General features: G+C 54.5%; 1 protein-coding gene and 2 long non-coding RNA genes across 5 annotated transcripts in view; 2 read left to right on the top strand and 1 right to left on the bottom strand.

Annotated features, from left to right (window-relative positions):
* Positions 1-1,249: 1,249 nt before the first annotated feature.
* On the top strand, positions 1,250-9,255 carry LOC135304210 (uncharacterized). 2 transcript variants are annotated; one of them, XR_010365628.1, is made up of 3 exons: positions 1,250-1,337; positions 1,704-1,834; positions 8,279-9,255. It is a non-coding gene; the product is annotated as an uncharacterized LOC135304210 (long non-coding RNA). The 2 variants fall into 2 exon arrangements; XR_010365629.1 differs by lacking the exon at positions 8,279-9,255 and adding an exon at positions 2,378-2,796.
* A 463-nt stretch (positions 9,256-9,718) lies between these two features.
* On the bottom strand, positions 9,719-12,929 carry LOC135304211 (uncharacterized). The gene is made up of 2 exons (XR_010365630.1): positions 12,677-12,929; positions 9,719-12,566 (listed from the first exon to the last, which is right to left on the bottom strand). It is a non-coding gene; the product is annotated as an uncharacterized LOC135304211 (long non-coding RNA).
* Positions 12,930-14,189: 1,260 nt separating this feature from the next.
* Positions 14,190-19,500, top strand: part of FGF13 (fibroblast growth factor 13) — a 193,985-nt gene continuing 188,674 nt past the window's right edge. Inside the window, exon 1 of one of the 2 annotated variants that reach the window (XM_064426424.1) lies at positions 14,190-14,576. In XM_064426424.1, the coding sequence (XP_064282494.1) occupies positions 14,528-14,576 (49 nt within the window). In that variant the 5' untranslated portion in view covers positions 14,190-14,527. The remainder of the gene's footprint in view (positions 14,577-19,500) is intronic. The other variant, XM_064426427.1, reaches the window with a different exon arrangement.

Below are 19,500 nucleotides of genomic sequence, written 5' to 3'. Positions count from 1 at the left end.
TCCTGCCTTTTTGGCTGCCCTCCACAGCAGCGTGGCAGCCCCACCAGCACACCTGCAGTGCTGCTCTGCTTGGCCAGAGCTTTCCCAGTGTTATGGAAAGCCAGGCCCCGTCCCCTCAGTGCCATGCCTGATTTAGAGCTTTCCCAGGGTTGTGGAAAGCCAGGCCCCGTCCCCTCAGTGCCATGCCTGATTTAGAGCTTTCCCCCACACTTCTGTGACATGGGTATGTCTGTAAGTAAGAGCTCCTAGGTGGCTGAAAGGCAGAGGTGCATGGTCTGTCAAGCTGAGCCAACTGAAAAATTAGTGTAAGATCAAATTCTCTCCTGGATTGAGTTTACCAGATCTCAGAGAAAGAGAAATATTTCTTAGAACTCGACAGTAACAGTGCCAGACGGAAATTTGCCTTTTTTTGGAAACTGCCTAGACTCAGAAATTTGCATCCTTCTCTGCAGAGAGGTAGACAGCTGAGGCATTGAGAGCTGAATATTTCCTTTAAACATAATGCCTAAAGCTTGTCTACATTCCGTGGCTGCTCTGAAGCAGCACCTGCAGCCTGGGAGATATCTCTGGGCAGAGCAGCTGAGGCTCTGAGACGGCGCTGGGAACTTCTAAAGCCCATAAAGCTCCAAAGCTGCTCCAGGTCAGCTCTCTGGGGGTGCTTTGGCCTGGCTGGTGAGGCACTGCCCACTGCCCAGCTGTGATAAGGCACAGCCAGAGGCCCTGCCTGGGGCTGCGTGGGGACAGCAGCACAGAAACCCTCAAACTCCTCTCTGAGCCACTCCTGGGAATGCTGAGGGGATTTGCTGTGCTGGCAAAGTGTGTTCTGTGTCCCCACACACAGAAAATGTGCAGGCAGTCTGCCTGGGGACAGGGGTGGGGGACGAGGAGGAGGATGTGATGATGAGGATGATGAGGATGAGATGATGAGGATGATGATGATGACAATGATGATGATGATGATGAGGATGATGATGGGCAGCCTCGGCAGGGAAGCACAGCTGATCCCACAGCTGGGAGCCAGGCAGCACCTCCCAGTTCAATGAGGACTTGGCCATTTTCAGCTGCTGGAGGCACTGGGGGTCCCGTGCTGAGCCCCCGAGCAGGAACGGGGCACACATGGTGTGTGAAGGGGCAGGGAGGGCAGGGAGGGCAGGGCAGACACAGCTGGCAGGGGATGCTGCTCCCAGGTGTGACTGCTGAGGCTTGAGCTGCCTGGTTTAAGCCCGGTGTGAGGATGGAGCCTGGCAGTGCCCCAGGGAGCAGCAGGAGGGGAAGGAAGGTCTCTCCCGGGGGGTGGAGGTGCCAGGCACAGCCAGGGGATGCCAGGACAGCACCAGGTGAGGAGAGCTCCTTCCTTCCTTCCCACCAGCAGCTCAGGGCCCAGGCTTGCTCTCTCACATGTTTCCTGCCTGGAGGGTGGAATCTTAGCTTAATAAATCACTCAAAAGCTATAAAAAATTCCCATCACTGCAGCCAGGTGCAGGGTGGGAGCCACAGGCCATAACAGGCTATCTGCAGTCCCAGGAAAGCAGCTCGTTCTTCCTCTCAAAGCCCCACTGTGAAATAAATCTGAGTTTCCTCAGAGATAAATAGCCTGGGTTACAGTAAAAGGTCTGCCAGTCTGGCTGACATTTGGAAGTCTGTAAAAGTTTGATGGTGCAGCCCACACTCTGCCTTTCACTGCAAGAAGTTATTTTTTGCAGAATCTTTTCCTCTGTTATGTGAGATCTTCAGCCCATTCATCAATTTCCTGGCACATCAAACTGCAGTTGGCTGGACAGCAGCAAGAGCAGAGTGCTGTGAAAACTTCTCCAAAATCCTTCTCTGTCTTGAGGTAAACCTTCTCCTGGGAGGGTTAAGAGCTAAATGGCCATATTTGTTTGTTCTCAATGGTTCCAGGCTCAGGATCCCCTTCCAGCAGTTGTCTCTGGGCAGTAGCACTGTGTGGTGATTTCCCACCTGATCTCTCTTTCACTGCCTTTTAGTTATTATTATTTAATTGTTAATTCTCTATTAAACTGATACTGTTTATGGTTTTATTTCAAATGGATGAAAATTTCAATTGCATTTGACACGAGCCAAAGCAGAGCTGAATGTTTCTGATGGGGTTCTTTGCTGCTGCATTTTCTGTACCAAACCAACATATTTCTTGCTTTTAATCCTGACCTGTCTTTCTTTGGCAATTGTGATTTCCCCACCTCCTGTGAATAAAACTTGAGGAAAAGATTTGTGTGGCTCCCTGCAGCAGGAGCCAGTGCACCCAGGGGGAAAAGAGAGAACCCAGACCACAAATCTCCCTTTTCTATTTGGCACATCTCTTGGCAGATTGTCTGATTTTCATTATCTTTATTCTTTTTCTTCCCCCCTTCCTCCCCAGAAGACACCACTCGGGCCATTAGCACTCCCAGTGTTTCCTGTGCAGTTCTGCTAGATGTTTTTGTCAGTCTCAAATCAAAGCGGTGCCAGATGGAAGCCCCATGCTCTTCAGAGATGATCATTTCCAGCATTCTTCTCTGAGCTTGTATAACATATGTCCACAAGAAATTGAAAATGCTGTTTCCTTGTATGAATTGTGCACACTCAAGGGCACCAGGAAGGTTAGGAAAATAACTGAGCCAGGAGTGTTCTGTACTTTTACAACAGATTAATTTCCTTAAGGGAGGTTAGATTAACATTTAGATTGGTTGTTGATTTGTTGTGGATTGTCTTGTTGCTAAAACCACCTGCATCTGGTGAAGCAGCCATGAGACCCACCAGCAAAGAGAAGTTTTATGTCAAAAATTGTCATTTTTACTATTAGCAAAGTGCTGTTTTTCTGTTTTGGGGGGTTTGCTGGCTTCATTTTCCCCCTCCAAATATGCCTAGCATTAGTTCAGGGTATTCCCAGTGACAGCCATGGAAGCTGAGCACTGCTGCTGCTGTGCAGTTTCCACCCCTGGGGCAGGACAGCAGCCCCTGTGCTGTGCCTGGGCTGCCCTGGCTGGGCTTTGGGGCTCAGCTCCCGCTGGATGAGCAGCAGTGCAGCTTGGCCAGCCCCTGGGGGCTCTGGGCAGGTCGGCTGGGGCAGCTGTCCCTGCTGTCCCTGCTGCCCTGCTGTCCCTGTCCCTGCTGTCCCTGTCCCCGCTATCCCTGCCAGCCGTCTCCTCTCATCTCCATCCCCACCCAGCTCTAAAGCACAGTCCCTTTGCATGTTTGTATGGGTTCACACAAAGTGCTACACATGTTCGTGAGGGCTGCAAAAAGACATTTAATATTAAAGCTACTGTGAGCAATCTGCAGGGGCTGCAGCTAGCTGCACCAAACACTCCCAAAACCAGCCAAGCATCCCCTTCCCAGTGTGCTCCTGTTACAGACCCGAGGAGATTAACTGTCCTGTGGTCACACCTGCACGGACAGTGTTTAACTCTGTGTGGGCATTTGGCAAAGGGATTCGGGTCTTGGGCAAAAGCAACGCCTTTGTGCTAAATCAGTGAAACTGCTTCGCTCTGCTCTTGGGGCAGGCAGGAGGAGCACACGGCACCAACCACTGTGGGCTGCCTGATTCTGGCAGCTTGTTCAGGAGAGCTAATTAGGCTGCTTGCAAACATTCCGTGTAAATTTTCAGTCTGCTTTCCTAAGGAGGAACGTCGTGTTGTGAACCTGCTGTCCTTTGCTGCTGAACAATTTGGGGAAAACAGCAGAGGTTGCAAAACGTTGGCTGGCTCCAGGTGCCTGAAAGAAACCCGGCAGGGTGGGCAGAGAGCAGAGTGGTGGTGGCAGCTCAGGGCACCCTGGGCAGCGCTCAGAGAGCCCCTCGGGCCAGGGCCAGCTCCCCTGGCATGGGGAGAGGCAGCCCCAAGGCCATGGAGCAGGGAGGGCTGTGGAGCTGGGTGACACTGGGACAGCCAGGTGTGGAGCTGGGTGACCCCATGGTGACACTGGGACAGCCAGGTGTGGAGCTGGGTGACCCCATGGTGACCCTGGGACAGCCATCCATGGAGCTGGGTGACACTGGGACAGCCAGGTGTGGAGCTGGGTGACCCCATGGTGACACTGGGACAGCCAGGTGTGGTGCTGGGTGACCCCGTGGTGACCCTGGGACAGCCAGGTGTGGAGCTGGGTGACACTGGGACAGCCAGGTGTGGAGCTGGGTGACCCCATGGTGACCCTGGGACAGCCAGGTGTGGAGCTGGGTGACACTGGGACAGCCAGGTGTGGAGCTGGGTGACCCCATGGTGACCCTGGGACAGCCAGGTGTGGAGCTGGGTGACACTGGGACAGCCAGGTGTGGAGCTGGGTGACACCATGGTGACCCTGGGACAGCCAGGTGTGGAGCTGGGTGACAATGGGACAGCCAGGTGTGGAGCTGGGTGACACCATGGTGACCCTGGGACAGCCAGGTGTGGAGCTGGGTGACAATGGGACAGCCAGGTGTGGAGCTGGGTGACACCATGGTGACCCTGGGACAGCCAGGTGTGGAGCTGGGTGACACTGGGACAGCCAGGTGTGGAGCTGGGTGACCCCATGGTGACCCTGGGACAGCCAGGTGTGGAGCTGGGTGACCCTGGGACAGCCAGGTGTGGTGCTGGGTGACCCCGTGGTGACCCTGGGACAGCCAGCTGTGGTGCTGGGTGACACTGGGACAGCCAGCCATGGTGCTGGGTGACACTGGGACAGCCAGGTGTTGTGCTGGGTGGCCCCATGGTGACCCTGGGACAGCCAGGTGTGGAGCTGGGTGACACTGGGACAGCCAGGTGTGGTGCTGGGTGACCCCGTGGTGACCCTGGGACAGCCAGGTGTGGTGCTGGGTGACACTGGGACAGCCAGCTGTGGTGCTGGGTGGCCCCCTGGTGACCCTGTGACAGCCAGCTGTCCTGTCCTCACTGGGCACGTCCCGGGGACAGCAGACCCAGCCGGGAGCAGGCAGGACAGAGCCCAGGGAGCTGTGCCCGTCCTGCTGCCCTGTGCCTGCTGGCAGCCCCCTCACCAGTTTCAGACACCCGGCTGGGACAGCCGCAGCGTTTTTGGGAGCAGGAATTGTCTCACTGGGTGCCTGCTGGGAAATGTGGTTTATTTGAGCTCCACTTTCCTGGGCTCTCTGGGGTCTTGAGCTGCCAGGTGCCAGGTCAGGTGTTTTGGGGCTGTCAGACATCATGGGAATGGAATTGCAGGACAAGAGCAGCTGTCTGACTTTTCACTGGATGTTCAGAAAGTACTCTGAGAAGCTGGAACACTGGGGGGCCCTCAGTGGATTCTCTGAAAATTAGCTTATTACTCGACTGTTAAACGTATTGTATATGCCAAGTAATTAATTTTTACAGCAAACTTGTCTATGATTTGGGCAAAGGAGCAATTAATTCTCTGGAAAGAGATCCATTATCATAATTGCTAATGGATCCAGAACTCCCTTAGACACAGATGGACAAAAAACCCCCTTTCATCTCCGTGATTAGGGTACCTGGAAGTCTGGCCCAGCCTATGTGGCAGGTAGTTAGCCCATTAAAAACCCTAATCTGGTGCTAATTGTGGCTGCTGAGCTCCAGCAGATCAGCTGGAGGAGGGGAACAGGCAGCTTGTGACATCTGGGGCACAGCCCGTGCTCCTCTGACCTGCCCAGCACCCCTGAGCACCTCACGGCCCTTCGAGAGCATCTTCTTGCTCTGCACATGGCACTTTGTTAAAACTGAAAGCCTCGTGTGGTTTAGACCCAGCACGGGCCCAGCCCTGCTTGTTCTAGGGATGCCTTAGGGTTTTAGCTTCTATACTTTCCAGATCCTGCACCTCTTCAGCGCACAACTCTAAAGCTCCATAGCCTGTTAGCTACTGTCTTCCTGTTTTGTTCAGACAAAACAGTTCCTCGCACAAAACACCACCTTGACTCATTTCTCACGTGCCTCTGTGTTAAATTTGGAGGGTTTCTTGCTGGTCCAGCATCCTTGATGATCATCCTGAATTCCCAGTACAGTTGAAACAGGGAGTCTGGAGGGCAAACACTTCTCCTAGAAATAACCTGTTTTTTCCTGGGGACCAAAGCTGCCCAGATGGTGTGATGGCATTTCACAGCTCTGACTAAGTAAGGAAAGGGAGAAACGTGAGCTGGTGTGCTGGGCAGAGCCCTGGAGGTGAGGAGTAGGTGCTTCACTGTGGAGGAGAGCACACAGTGCTCCGTTACCGGCGGCGCTGAGGAGATGAATCACAAGGCATTAGTGAAGGGCTCTCACTCATCCCTCCTTCAGAAGAAGGAGCTCTTCTAGGTATTCTTAATGGAAATTGTTCCTAGTGCCTCACTGTCAGGAGCAGCAGTTGAATTGTTTCTTGGGAAGCATTATCTTGCCACACTAGATGTCAGTAAATACAGGTGTAGCTAACTTTTGCTCAAGGAAGGGAGTTTTTAGTTGATTCAATTCCCTTTTTTCAAGTTATTGGCTGCCACTCTTCCCCTTAATTATCTTTTAATGAAAAAACCAAATATGACACTATGTTGTACTGATTAACACAGTAAAAAGCTTCTTAAAGAGCTTATTGTCAGCTTCATTTAAATACAGAGGGATGAAGTCCCTTGGGTTGTGATCCCAGTCCCTCTGCAGGTCTGGCACTCCAAGGCTGGATTGCTGCAGAGCAGAGCAGAGCTGCTGTCCCTGCTGTTCCCTGCTCTTTGGGGCTTTCTGCTTTGTTTGGGAACGGGTGCACGGACCACGCTGTGTCCTGGGCTCAGTCACCACACAGACACTGTCTGAAGAGACCAGGAGAAAGTAGAATTTAAAGGAATGTGGAGGTTTTTGAGACTCCTGAAGCTGCTGCTGGCAGTGCTTCCCTGTAATGAAATCAGTCATTTCACAGCACTCTCCCAGTTTAATGCAGGCAGTCTCGTGGTGGCAGCTTTTAAAAGCTGTTTGTCTCATTAAAGTTCAGTTAACTCATTTCTGAAATTAGAAACTTTTGTGATTAATGACTTGTGGTAGTTTGCTTTAAGGAAGATGCTTGCTAATCAGAGCTGCTGTATTTCCCTAAATCACTTCTGAGAGTTGTGTTACTGCCTTAGTTATGACACAGTGGCAGTGATGCCTGGTGCTTCGAGAAAAAGACTTGGTAGTGATGCAATCTGTGCCTACAAGAGCTGTGTCTGAGGAGCAATTGAAACCTACACGGCTGTAACAACAAAGCACGAGGAGGATGAGTTTTGGAGAATTTGCCAGCTCTAGCACACAAGTTCTCACTCATTTTGACGAGGGTGTGCCAGATTTTCCTTAAGAGGAATAGGTGACGTTCCTCGCCTTGCTTTGCCTGCCCTTTGTGGGTGCCTGTGAGCTGAGGGAAAACAGTGTGGGTGCTGGCCTTGGTGGGTGCTGGCCTGAAAGGTCAGGTGGGTGCTGGCCTTGGTGGGTGCTGGCCTGAAAGGTCAGGTGGGTGCTGGCCTTGGTGGGTGCTGGCCTGAAAGGTCAGGTGGGTGCTGGCCTCTTTGTGGGTGCTGGCCTCTTTGTGGGTGCTGGCCTCTTTGTGGGTGCTGGCCTCTTTGTGGGTGCTGGCCTTGGTGGGTGCTGGCCTTGGTGGGTGCTGACCTTTCTGTCGCAGGGCACAGGGTGGGGGCAGTGGGTGCTCCCTCTGGAAGGGCACCCTGCTGCAGCTCCCTGCGTGTCCCGGGCTGGGCTCAGGCTGTGCTGGCATCCCTGCTCCTCCCCACTCCTCAGGGATTAATCCCGGGCTTTGCAAGGTCTCACGGCGCTGAGGGTGCTGGGGCTGGTTCTGACAATGGCCTGTGCTCTGTGCTTTTCCGCTTCTATTTCCAGTGGAATTCGAAGCCTCCTGGGTGCTGTGCTGGTTTGGGCAGTGTGAGAGCAGTGCCCTGTGCAGGACGGCCCTGGCCCAGCCTGGCCATGCCCCACAGCCACCCTGGTGCCAAGGAGCACTCCCAGCACTCTGAGCCTGCTGGAGCCCCAGGGTCCCACCCTGGGCCAGAGCCCCACGTGCACCTGCTGGGCATGTCCATCACTCAGCCCTCAGAAGTGAGCAGCCAAGCCTTGTTTACCCAATATCTTTATTTATTGTGGGAGGCAGGGAGTGCGTGAAAAATATAAAAGACAAAATCCTGTCTGAGCCTGGATCTCTAAGGTTTGTATTTTCCAAGACAAAAATGTTTTATTTGTTCCCCCTCCACTCTTTTTGTTTCTTCTCCCTGTTACATATTTCCTTGTTTGTTGTGATTCCCTACTTTGAAACTGCTCATGTCAGGCTACTCCTCTCTGTGTATTATAGTGGGGTTTTTATGCAATACTTAATTCCCTTATCTTTAAAATTACAGGCTTGGCCCATGCTTTCGTACTCCAGACCTCTCTGTCCCTTTGAAAGGAATCCTACAGGCATCCTAGAGCAGGAAGGGTTTGTGGAGTGAGTTTGTGAGCATAAATAGCTCTCAAGCAGAGCAGCACCTGCCACCCTTGATCCGTCTGGCGCGTCCCACAAATCACTGGTGCAGCAGGGCTCGATCACAGCTATTGTTTGTGCTAAGCTTCCTCCTACTCCTGTAATCCTGCCGTTTAAATGGATGGGATATTCTGCATTCAGGAGAGGGTGTGGGGACAGGAACTGCAGCTGAGTATTTGGTGGGCATGGCACGGTGCACGTGTGGAGCTCTGCCAAGGGCACAGGAGTGCAAATGCTGACAAGCAGCACACTGCAAACGAAAGATGTGGCTCTTGCCAAAGTGCCCCGTGTCACACTGCCTCTCACTGCTTCTTCAGGGAGCTGCTGATGCTTTCTGGGCTGGGGGAAAGCTGGACTGACAGGATCTGTGGGGTCTGGTGAGCTGGGCTGCTGGGCTCTTGCCACTCTCCCTGGGGTGGTCTGAGGGGCCTGCCCTTGTCCCGTGCCCAGGTGTGCCTGCCCGAGGGATGCTGGCACACCTGTCCCAGCTCCCATCTCCATCTCTGAGGGGCCAGCTCAGTCAGAGTGCGTGCCTCCAGGACTGGAGGAGCCCAGCTGATGCTCCAGGGTGTGCAAAGACTCGGGTGTAGTTGCCATGGTATATTCAGGTGGTTTGGCCTCTTCTGAGGAGCACGGACAGCATTGAGCACGTTTTCTGGGCATGGCACAGCTCCTGTGGCTGTGTTTTCCTGCAGACACAGCCAAGGCAGTTTTTATGACCTGCTGCAGGAGGGGACACGTGGGGCTCACCCCCTGGTTCATGTCCGTGGTCAGCTGCAGGCAGCGTGGCTCAGTTTTCCCCTGAAAGGGCACAGCACAGGGCTGCTCAGAGATGCTCACACTGCCAGGGTTTCCTGCCTGGTGATGTTTGCCCAGACCCCAAACCCCTCCCCTTCTGCTGGACAGCATTCCAGCTGGCCAAGGCTTCTCTGCCAGGGGTTGTGCAGCCCCTGGAGAGCCCCTGGAGCTGGAAATGTGCTCAGCATTGGTGCTGCTGCCAGGCCAGGGCTGTGCAGCCAGGCAGGGGCTGGGCACGAGGAGGTGGCAGCTGGCAGGAGGGTGACACGGGCACCATTTGAGCCTGGCACACGTGGGCACACGCCTGAGGCGTTCCTCAGGACGGCTGGGGGAGCCTGACGTTCATAAATGATTCTCCTGACTCCCGGTAATTTTAGCCTGGGAGTGTTTACAAACAGAGCAGCACTGGTCTCTGCTCCTGCTCCAGCAGGATTTCAGCCCCGTCCCTGCTGGCATATTCCCTACAGGAACAGCAAAACGGGACACAAAGCAGGGACAGCCAAGGGAGCACTCAGGGAGCACTCCTGCCTCACACAAAATGTTGAGTGTTGGTACACACAGGTTACTGCACACAGCATCTCTGATCTGAGCACACTGCTTGGCTATGAGGAACGAGGAAAACATCAAAAAAATTAAATTATATCAGCACAGTTCATATGGAGCTTTGGAAACAGTTTAAAATCCTTTCCCTTTCTAAACTCTGACCTCCAGGTACAGCATTCCATGGATGTGTGATCATTATCCCTGCCCACTTGGATCTTCTAGGGCGTCTCTGTTGATCAGCCTGAATTACTTAGAGAAATTAAACTGCAATCTCTGCCCCATCCATTAGCTGGAACTCTATTTGCGTGCAGCAGTTGGGCTTTGGCAATCAAAGGAAGAAGCTTGTGCACAGCAAGCTGTCTGCCCAAAAAAGATCTTCTGTGTAGTGCTTTAGACTGCGTAGGAATAGGAGATAAAAATAATAAAAATAAAAATGGTAAAAATAATTTGGGGGCCAAATGAAACATCCATTGAACAGGGATGTGCCTGCTCGGGGACAGGCTGTGCTTTGGCCCTGTGTTCAGCATTTACCTCACCTGAAAATCTTCCTGGGTTTTGTTGTGGCACACAGCTGGCAGTACAGAAATTCACCCTGGCATTCCAGTTGCAGCAGTGGCAGGCCAGGAAATAAGGAGATGTGCAGTGGATTTCTCTGGGCTGATTTTTCTGGCACCACTGCAAAACAGTGGCAACTAAACCAGGCACATGCCTGATTTATTTTATCCACATTGAATAGATACCTCTAGATGCCAGTATGAATATTGAAATATAAATTGAAATGAGGATTAAGTACTTGTATTAGTGAGACTTTATCATGTCTGGAATCTTAAATGTAAGGCCTAATCCTGCTCTGCCTGAATGTAGGGAGAGTTTTACTTCAGATTTAACTGGGAACATACCAGGAGCCATCATGACAAAGCTTTAAAGGCACAATGTAAGATTCCTGCTATATAAAAGAGTAGAATCTGGACCTTTTACAAACCCCTGCCTACTGAAAAGAGAAAATTTCAGCTTGAGAATCAGCCAAAGAACCAAGGAAAAAGTACATTGAGGAGCAATGTCACTACTGTATCTGTGTGGGTTCCAAAATTCCTCGGGGGATATATGTCTCTGTAGGTACTTTATGAGGGCAGGAAAAGCACGCTCATGGCTTGAGTGTGTGTTTTATGGACAGACCCTACAGCTACTGCACATTAAGCAGCCGAGCTTGGCTGTATAAAAGCACTTGCAGTTTACAGTTTCAGATTGTTAAGTGATACTTGACTTAGCCAAGCCTGTGCCAAGTCAGAACCTTCTGGGAGAGGCTTCTGGGGGAATGAACACCCTCAGCAGAGGCACAGCTCCGTGCAGCACGTCAGCTCTGCTCTGCCTGCTCCCGAGAGCCACCCCGAGCCCGAGAGCCCAAATATGATCTGCTGTGTGTGTCTGTGCTGGAAAAGCCTCATGTTTCACTTCACACGGAGCTCGTGAGCCCTTGCTGTGCCTGGGCCAACCCTGTTTGTCCCTCTGGGAAGGAGATTCACAAACCATACAAGGGTACAGATGATGCTCCAGCCATTTGTGCTGCCTGGCTTGTTGCCACTCAGTTGAAATGACTCTGTTGCAATCTTGGAGGTGCACAGAGGTGTGTAAGTACAACAATTTACTGATGTCTGGCTTTAAATCGTGCTCCCCCAACAAAGACTGTCGTGAATTTAAACCCTCCCACGGCACACAGGGGGCACCTAAACAGCATTTACACAGACACATCCGATTTCTTTGTATTAAACGTCACTAAATCTCTTTCCTCTGGGTACCTGATTGATCTGGAGGTGCAGAAATTGCTGTAAAGTCAGAGACTCAGAGAATGCTGTCAGTGAGAGCAGAGGATCCATGTCAGGGCCATGTATAGGTAAGTTTCTGCCTGAGCCTGGCTGTGCTGTGCAGCTTGTTGTGTGTCCCTTCTGTCAGCACAGCATCCGAGAGCTTCTCAGCTTCCAGGGCAGCAGCTGCAGAGCAATGAGGTGACAATTTCCCCTACTGTAGCTGGGCAGTGATGTACGAAGACACTGAGGTTCAGATTCATGTTTAAATACTTGGGTTAAAGAAATTCTGTTTTAAAGCCAGACCTGAAGTGATTTCCCTAAAATCCAGAGATGCTCACTTCAAAGCGAGGAAGTGATGAGGGAATCTGAAGACATTAAGGCCACAGATACCATCTCCACTAGGATACCCCAGCCATCAAGGCAGCTTTCAAATTAAAGGCTGTGCAAACTGCAGCTGGATTGCCATAAGCCTTCATGCAAATCCCCTCAGATTTCGCATGCATAACTCGATATTTTATGACTGTTTTAACTGACATTTCTAAGCCCTGAAAACTAGTAAGGGGAGAAGCTAAGTCATTTTAAAACAGCAGGGTAAGCTCCCTCTGCCCACCAGTTAGTACAATTCTTCCAGAACCTGCTGAGCTGCTGCCTCCTTCCAGGGCAGTAAATGTGAGTGTACGGGCCTCGTTTGGTCAATGTAATAACTACTCCTGCAAAACTGAACAGGTCTCCTGCAAAGACGAGAATGGCTCGGGTAAGGCAGGTTCACTGTCAGCACTGACACAGCATCTGCCAGTGACATTTGGTGTTGGAAAGACCTCAGACCAGAAGTGTGAATGAATTGTCACTGACTCTCAGCAAAGATGCTGCAAGTGCCTTTGAAAATCAGGTCTAAGCTGTATTGGACAGCTGAGATCTCCTTGCTGGGGCTCATCAGCTGCTTCTGACAGTGCTGGCTCAGCTGAACCAGAGAATCTCTCCTTCCCCATTCCACTTCCAGCCCCCCGGACTCAGCGGTCCCTGTTTGGAGAGAAACAGGCAAGAAAAAGACCAGGCTTTTAACCCCCTGGAGAGTCTCGGATGTGTTAAAAAAACAAACAACTGAAGAGGCTCGTGTGAAATAGACTTACATGGAGAGCACTCAACTCCACCATCATCAGAGGGCTTACTGAATCCTGGAGTCATTCTGATTGGGAAAGGCCTCTGAGATCATCAGATCTGTCAACCCGCAGTCCCTGCTCGCGGCGAAGCCATGTCCCGACGTGCCAGGCTCTGTGGTGTGAAATACCTGCGGTGTCGGTGACTTCAGCCCTGCCCCAGCGATCCGTGTCCCTGCAGAGCAGAGCCGAGCCCGGGGCCGGGATGGCAGCACCGTGCTGGCTGCTGGAGCCCGGCTTGAACATCCCGAACATCCCTAACCGCAGTGGATCTGCAGCCGCCTGTGTGCGGCGGGACGAGCCCCCATCCCACGCCGTGTTTCATCACCCGCTACCCCAGAGCTGCCCGGCCAGGGCTGCCCGCGGAAAGCCGAGCTGTCCCCAGCTGTCCCGGGCTGCAATTCCTCCCCACTAAAAATAGCGGCCCCGGGGTGCTGCCGAGCCGGGACCCCCGGCGGGCAGCGGGGCACAGGGCACAGCGCTTCCCTGGTGCCAGCCCTGCCCCGCTCCGTCCCGGTGCTGTGCAAATCCCTGGTGTCCCCCGGCCCGGCCAGGCCCCTCGCCGGGGAGAGCGGGCAGGAGCAGCCCGGCCCCAGGGGCTGCCCCGGCCCGGCCCGGCCCGGCTCGCCCTTCCCCGAGGTTATTTTGGGCGCTGCCGAGCGGGGCCGGGCTCCGCGGGGTGCATCGCCTTGGGCCCTCCCCCGACGGCGGCCCCGCAGAGGAAGTTTTGCCCCAGCGAGGAGAGCGGGACAGGGGGCGGCACACGCCGCTCCGGCACAGGTGAGGGGCGCCGGCTGCCCGCGGGGTCCCTCGCTGCTCCCCGAGGGGCTGGGGCAGGGGCAGGGAGGGTGAGCGCCGTCCCACGGCCCGGGGAGAGCGGCGGGGCTGTGCGCGTTCCCTGCGGGGGAACCCGATCCCGCTTTGCCCGCCGTTAACGGGAACCCGATCCCGCTTTGCCCCCCGTGCCCCCGGCCCGCGCCCTGCGCTCCCGCGACGGCAGCAACAGGCGGGGGAGCGCCCGGAGCCGCCGCGGCGGCGGGGCTGGAGCGCTCCCCGGGCCGGGGCCGTCTCTGGGTCGGGCCGGGGGCAGCGCGGGGCAGCGGGAGGCGCGCTGCCCCCGCCCTCCCTCCCTCCCGCACCGTTTAATGGAGCCCCGGCGCGGCTGATGCGGAGCGGGGTGCGCGGAGCCGGGGGCTGCCCCCTCCAGCCCCGCTCGCTGCCGCCAGCGTAAACCTGCCGCCTCTTCTGCAGTGACGGGGACTCGCGTCCTCCTCCTCCTCCTCCTATCCGCGGCTGCAGCTCAGCTGCTCCATCCCATTATTATTAGGGGAGGATGCGAAAAGAGAAAAACCCAAACCCAACACGCCCAAGCCGACAGCCCCCCCCGAGTCACGGCACCCCCTCCCCCCGGTCGGTGGGACTTGCAGGACCAGCTGCGCTTCCCTGGCCCTGGGGAGGGGAGGCAGAGCCGGGGAGGCGGGGGAAGGAGGGGGCCGGGGCCGGGCAGACACAGGGAATATCGCTTTTGTCTCCGGCACGGCGAGCGGCGCAGGGGCTCGGTGCTGCGGCTGCCGGAGCCCCCCGCTCCCCGCTCCGCTCCCGCAGGCACCGCGCCGGCGCCGCCGGGCTCCGAGGCTCCGCTCCGGGGAGCGGGCAGCTCGCCGGCTCCTCATCTCCCCCCCTTCCCCTGCTCCTGGTGTTATTTCAGCCTTTTCGGCGTAGAGGATCCCCCACACGCACGCACGCTGCCCCCCGCCCGAGGTTTCTTTGGTCCGGCCGGAATTCGCGACGCTCGCGGGGATTTTCCCACCCAAGCTGGGGTCTATGAGCGGGAAGGTGATCAAGCCCAAAGAAGAGAAAGATGCTTCCAAGGGTAAGGCAGGCGCAGCCGCCCCGATAAGCGGCTCGCTCCCCGGCCCGACCGCGGGCTCGGCGGGCCGGGAGGGGGGCACGGCTCCGGGGGCGGCCCCGGCGGGGGGACCCCGGCTCGGAGGGAGGGAGCCCGGGGCTGCCCGGCACTGCCCGGCACCCCGGCACGGCTGCGGGGCCCGCTCAATGCGGCACCGGCGGCAGCGGGGCCCCCCCGTTCCCCGCCGGCCGGGGAGGGGGCGGCTGCCGGCCGGGGCCGGGGGTGCTCGGCGCTGCGGCGGCCAGCGGGGCGCGGAGGGGAGACATCGCCATGGAGACGCGGGGCCGGGGCACCGCCGGGGCCGGGCGCGGGCACGGGGAGACCCGGCCGGGGCCGGGCACGGGAGTTCCCCCGGCCCGCTGAGCCCCGGGCCCCGCGGCGCTGGGGCGTGAGGGGACGAGCTGCCCGCGCCGGGGCATGGCCGGGTGCGGGGATCCCTGCCGGGGTCTCTGCCGGGTTACAGGGGTTCCCTGCCGGGGTGTGGGGGTTCCCTGCCGGGGTGTGGGGGTTCCCTGCCCGGTTCCCTGCCGGGGTGTGGGGGTTCCCTGCCCGGTTCCCTCCGGGGTCCCTCGGGGGTCGCGGCCCGCCGTGTCCCCGTGCCCATGCCCGGCTGCGGGGCTCGCTGACCCCGCCGCTCCCCGCACAGCCGAGCGAGGTCTCGGAGTCCCGGCTGGGGACACCCGGAGGGGTTTTGGGCCCGGCCTCCCCGGAGGACCAAAACCTGCTCCTTTTTCCCTAGTTCTGTAAAACGGAGTGGGACACTTCCCCGCCGTTTACTTTCTCACAGCCAGAGAGGCCGAATCAAAACAATACAGCCTTTCTATTCCTGATAAAAAGCTTTGTGGTTTCGTGATTTTGAAAATTTAAGTTTAAGAGTTTGAAAAGCTTTTTAAAATATTGTTTTTATGTGAGTTTTTCCCCAACTCTGTCTTTCCCCATCTTACTATGTTGTCTCATGTCCAAATCCTTAGCGTTTGCATGACATTTTTTTTTCTCAGCAACACAATCAACTTCACTACTTAGATGCATTGCAAAACATTACTTTTTTAGATAAATATGTTTTGCTTTTACATTATATCCTTTGAAGTTGAGTTGGTTTTGATTTTCTTTCATGGTGGCCTTATTCGCTATATTGCGCTTTAAATAATTTATTAAGCAGTGCAGAACAAAAGATTCCCGCCTTTCTGAGGAATTATTTTGCACGGTTTAGAACTGTGGTATAAACATAAAGAATTGCCATACTTGTGCTATGCTTGCCTGAACGCTTATTTTAAAAATCAAGCTCACATATTCATTTTGTGCTACGATTACAGGTTTTAATGACACACCTGATGTCAGAAATGCTTTGGCACATTTCAGACAGTGGGACAAAGGCATTTGTGTGTGTGTTAGTGAGTCAGTGGTGCCTGAGACGTGCGAGGCTGTGATGTCAGTGCTGACAGGCTAGCAGAAGGTGAACATTCTGAGGCTCCCAGGAAAAGCAGTTGGTGCTGCCACGCTCCCTGGGCTCGCATCAAAACTTTGTGTGTTGCCACCGCAGAGCTGGCACGGCGGGAGGAGCCGGGTGTGGGGTGGTTTGTGAGTCATGCTGAGCACCTGTGAGCAGCTCTGAGAGGCTCGGGATGCTGACAAGGAGTTAATATTTGCTAGCTCCTGTATGGGCTGCGTGGTCCTCTTCAGCCTCCTGAGCTGTACACGAGAATAGGAAGTGTTTGTGCTATTCTGAATCACCTGAATTCTCTTGGTGATTGCAAGTGTTAATACCCTTAATGGAATTGTTTAATTTGGCTCAGCCATAGTAAACCCAGGCAGTGATGGGTGGGGTTTTTTTAATAAGATTTTTTTTGTTTGGATGGGTTTTTAATACAATAAACCAGTAATTTTCCTGGAAAGGGTGGGGATACCATTTCCTGTGTTTTCCTGCAGGTGTAGAGTGGCACTGGAGTCCTGAGAGAAGGCTCTGTGCTTTTGAGTTAGTTAAGCTCTTTCAAAGACCCACATGATCATGTTTTATGTACAAACAGCTTGTTGTGGTGGTGCTCCTGTACCCCACTCTGCAAGGTCGGGTGGTGCAGTTTGAATACCTGCTGTAAATGCGGGTGTCCCAGGGGTATGTGTGCCTCACAAACGTGCAGTGCTGCTCAGTGAGAGCAGTGCCAGCCTTTCTCCCTCCCGAAGCTGTCGTAGGCATTGCAGGGCCATGCATGAGGTGAGACCTTGCTGTAGTTCTCCACAGAATTTGGGGAGGGCCGTGTTCAGCCCAAGTGTAGGAGCTGTGCTGTGTACGTTGTTAAAAGACACTTTCTTCCATCAGGTTTGGGGTGACTCTTTTTAGAAAAATCTGATTTATACAGAACCTTGAAAGGCCATGGGTTTTGCTGGGAATAAGCACAGTCCAGAGCAAATACTTAACTGCCTTGCAGTGCTTGTTTGCAGTTAAGTTATGCTTTTGTAAAGTCTGTGGTGATGTCAGTGGAGTTCTGCAGGTGTTACAGAAGTATAAAAATCTATTTTTAATTAAAATAGTGGGGGTTTTTACATCTTTCTTGAAGCCAAAGAGGAAGGTAACTGCTTGCTTAAGAGTGTGTTGGTCCCACTTGTAAGTCCTGCCTGGAAAACCCAGTGATGGCTGTGTTTTGCTCAATATCTGGTTGCTTTTAAAAGTGGCTGTGGGCATTTAGAATTCTGTCTCCTAATCTTAAAGCTCATGAATTAACAGGATGAAGTCAGGGATGTGCACCTTTACTTTCTGCAGGATGCTGCGTTAGCTGTGAGTGTGTACCTGTGAGATTGTGGCAGATCATGGCCCTGGTTTCCATCCCGCTGTATATTTCAGGTGTGTGGGAGTTGGGCAGGTGCAGGGTGCAGTGAGCCCAGCTGTCCTCCCAGCTGCTTCCCAGGGCAGCTGGCACTGCTGCTGCTCTGGGGTGAGGCTGTTTGGGCAGCCAGCAGCTGCTTCCAGAGAGCAGCCTGTCCCCTCTGGGCTGGGCTCCTCCTGGGCCAGGTGTCCCTGCCTCTCCTCACTGTGCCAGGGGGCAGGAAACTGAGGCTCTGGAGAACAGCTCAGCATCCTGCAGTGGGCACTGCTTTGGGAGCAGCTCAGTGCTCAGGGGGTGCTCTGGGTGCATTCCCAGCACAGTCACGGTTCACTCACTGGTTTTGGGAGCAGCTCAGTGCTCAGGAGATGCTCTGGGTGTGCTCCCAGCACAGCCATGGTTCACTCACTGGTTTTGGGAGCAGCTCAGTCCTCAGGAGATGCTCTGGGTGTGCTCCCAGCACAGCCATGGTTCACTCACTGGTTTTGGGAGCAGCTCAGTGCTCAGGGGGTGCTCTGGGTGCATTCCCAGCACAGTCACGGTTCACTCACTGGTTTTAGGAGCAGTTCAGTGCTCAGGGGGTGCTCTGGGTGTGCTCCCAGCACAGCAGTGGGCACTCACTGGTTTTGGGAGCAGCTCAGTCCTCAGGGGGTGCTCTGGGTGCATTCCCAGCACAGTCACGGTTCACTCACTGATTTTGGGAGCAGCTCAGTGCTCAGGAGATGCTCTGGGTGTGCTCCCAGCACAGCCATGGTTCACTCACTGGTTTTGGGAGCAGCTCAGTGCTCAGGGGGTGCTCTGGGTGCATTCCCAGCACAGTCATGGTTCACTCACTGGTTTTGGGAGCAGCTCAGTGCTCAGGGGATGCTCTGGGTGCACTCCCAGCACAGCAGTGGGCACTCACTGGTTTTGGGAGCAGCTCAGTGCTCAGGGGGTGCTCTGGGTGCACTCCCAGCACAGCAGTGGTCACTGATTTTGGGAGCAGCTCAGTGCTCAGGGGGTGCTCTGGGTGCATTCCCAGCACAGCAGTGGGCACTCACTGGTTTTGGGAGCAGCTCAGTGCTCAGGAGATGCTCTGGGTGCATTCCCAGCACAGCAGTGGTCGCTGATTTTGGGAGCAGCTCTCCCAGAGCAGTTCCCACCAGGCAGGCTCCTGTCCTGCCATGGAGCTGCTGTGCCCAGACCCCGGCTGTGCCAGGGCAGGGCACACTCCAGTCCCCCAGAACACTCCCCAGAAGTGTTTGCCTCGCACTTGGGCACAGTGCATCGAGTGTCCCCATCGGTCCTTGGGGCTGTACCGACATCACCTGCTTTGAGTTCCATATTTTTTATCTTCTGTTTGGGGAGAGCCGTGGGCAGGAGGAGGGCACTGGGCGTTGCAGAGGGAGCTGGGCGTGCTGACAGCCCTGTGCTCTGGACTGGCCTCAGAGAGCTCTGCTGGTGCAGCCAGGCTCTCCAGGCTGCTGTGCAGTCTGTGTGGCTCCTCTGAGCAAAGCCAAGCTCTGGAGCAGAGTCTCAAACGGAATCTGGGGAATGGATTAATCTGCATTTGTGTTCCTTTTTACTAAGGGGATTATTGGCGTCCCCATCAAAGCAGATGCAGGGGATCTTTTCCTGTCACCATCCTGTCACACAAGGAACTGGGATAGCTTTGTCCAAAAGTCTGATAACCTCAGCCGTAAGCAGTGAGAAAATGCAGAGTGTATTTTCTTCTGCAGAAAGCAAAATAGGAGCATTTTTGAAGCTGAAAGCTTCTAATCTGAGAAGAGTGTATTGAAATAGTGACAGTAACAGTGAAGACTCTGGAAGTACAGGTACTATTCTAATTCAGTGACAGCAGAAAACAAAGCACTTAGAGAAATCACTTGGCAGGAAAAATAGAAGTCAGAATTTTGAGGTGTCTATTACTGCTTTTCCTGGCTTTATGGGAATATAGGATAATGCAGCTTATGATTGAAAGGTCTGGAGAAAAGCTGACAAAAATAAAGAAGCTGATCTCAACAGTTATATTTCTATAGTACTGATTCATGAGAAAGTAACTTACTTCAGGGACTGAAGAGGGGCAGCCTGTA

Source organism: Passer domesticus, chromosome 7, assembly GCF_036417665.1.
Source record: "Passer domesticus isolate bPasDom1 chromosome 7, bPasDom1.hap1, whole genome shotgun sequence".
Classification (NCBI taxonomy): Eukaryota; Metazoa; Chordata; class Aves; order Passeriformes; family Passeridae; genus Passer; species Passer domesticus.
The sequence above is the reverse complement of the archived record's forward strand: the minus strand, read 5'-3'. Positions and strand labels throughout refer to the sequence as shown.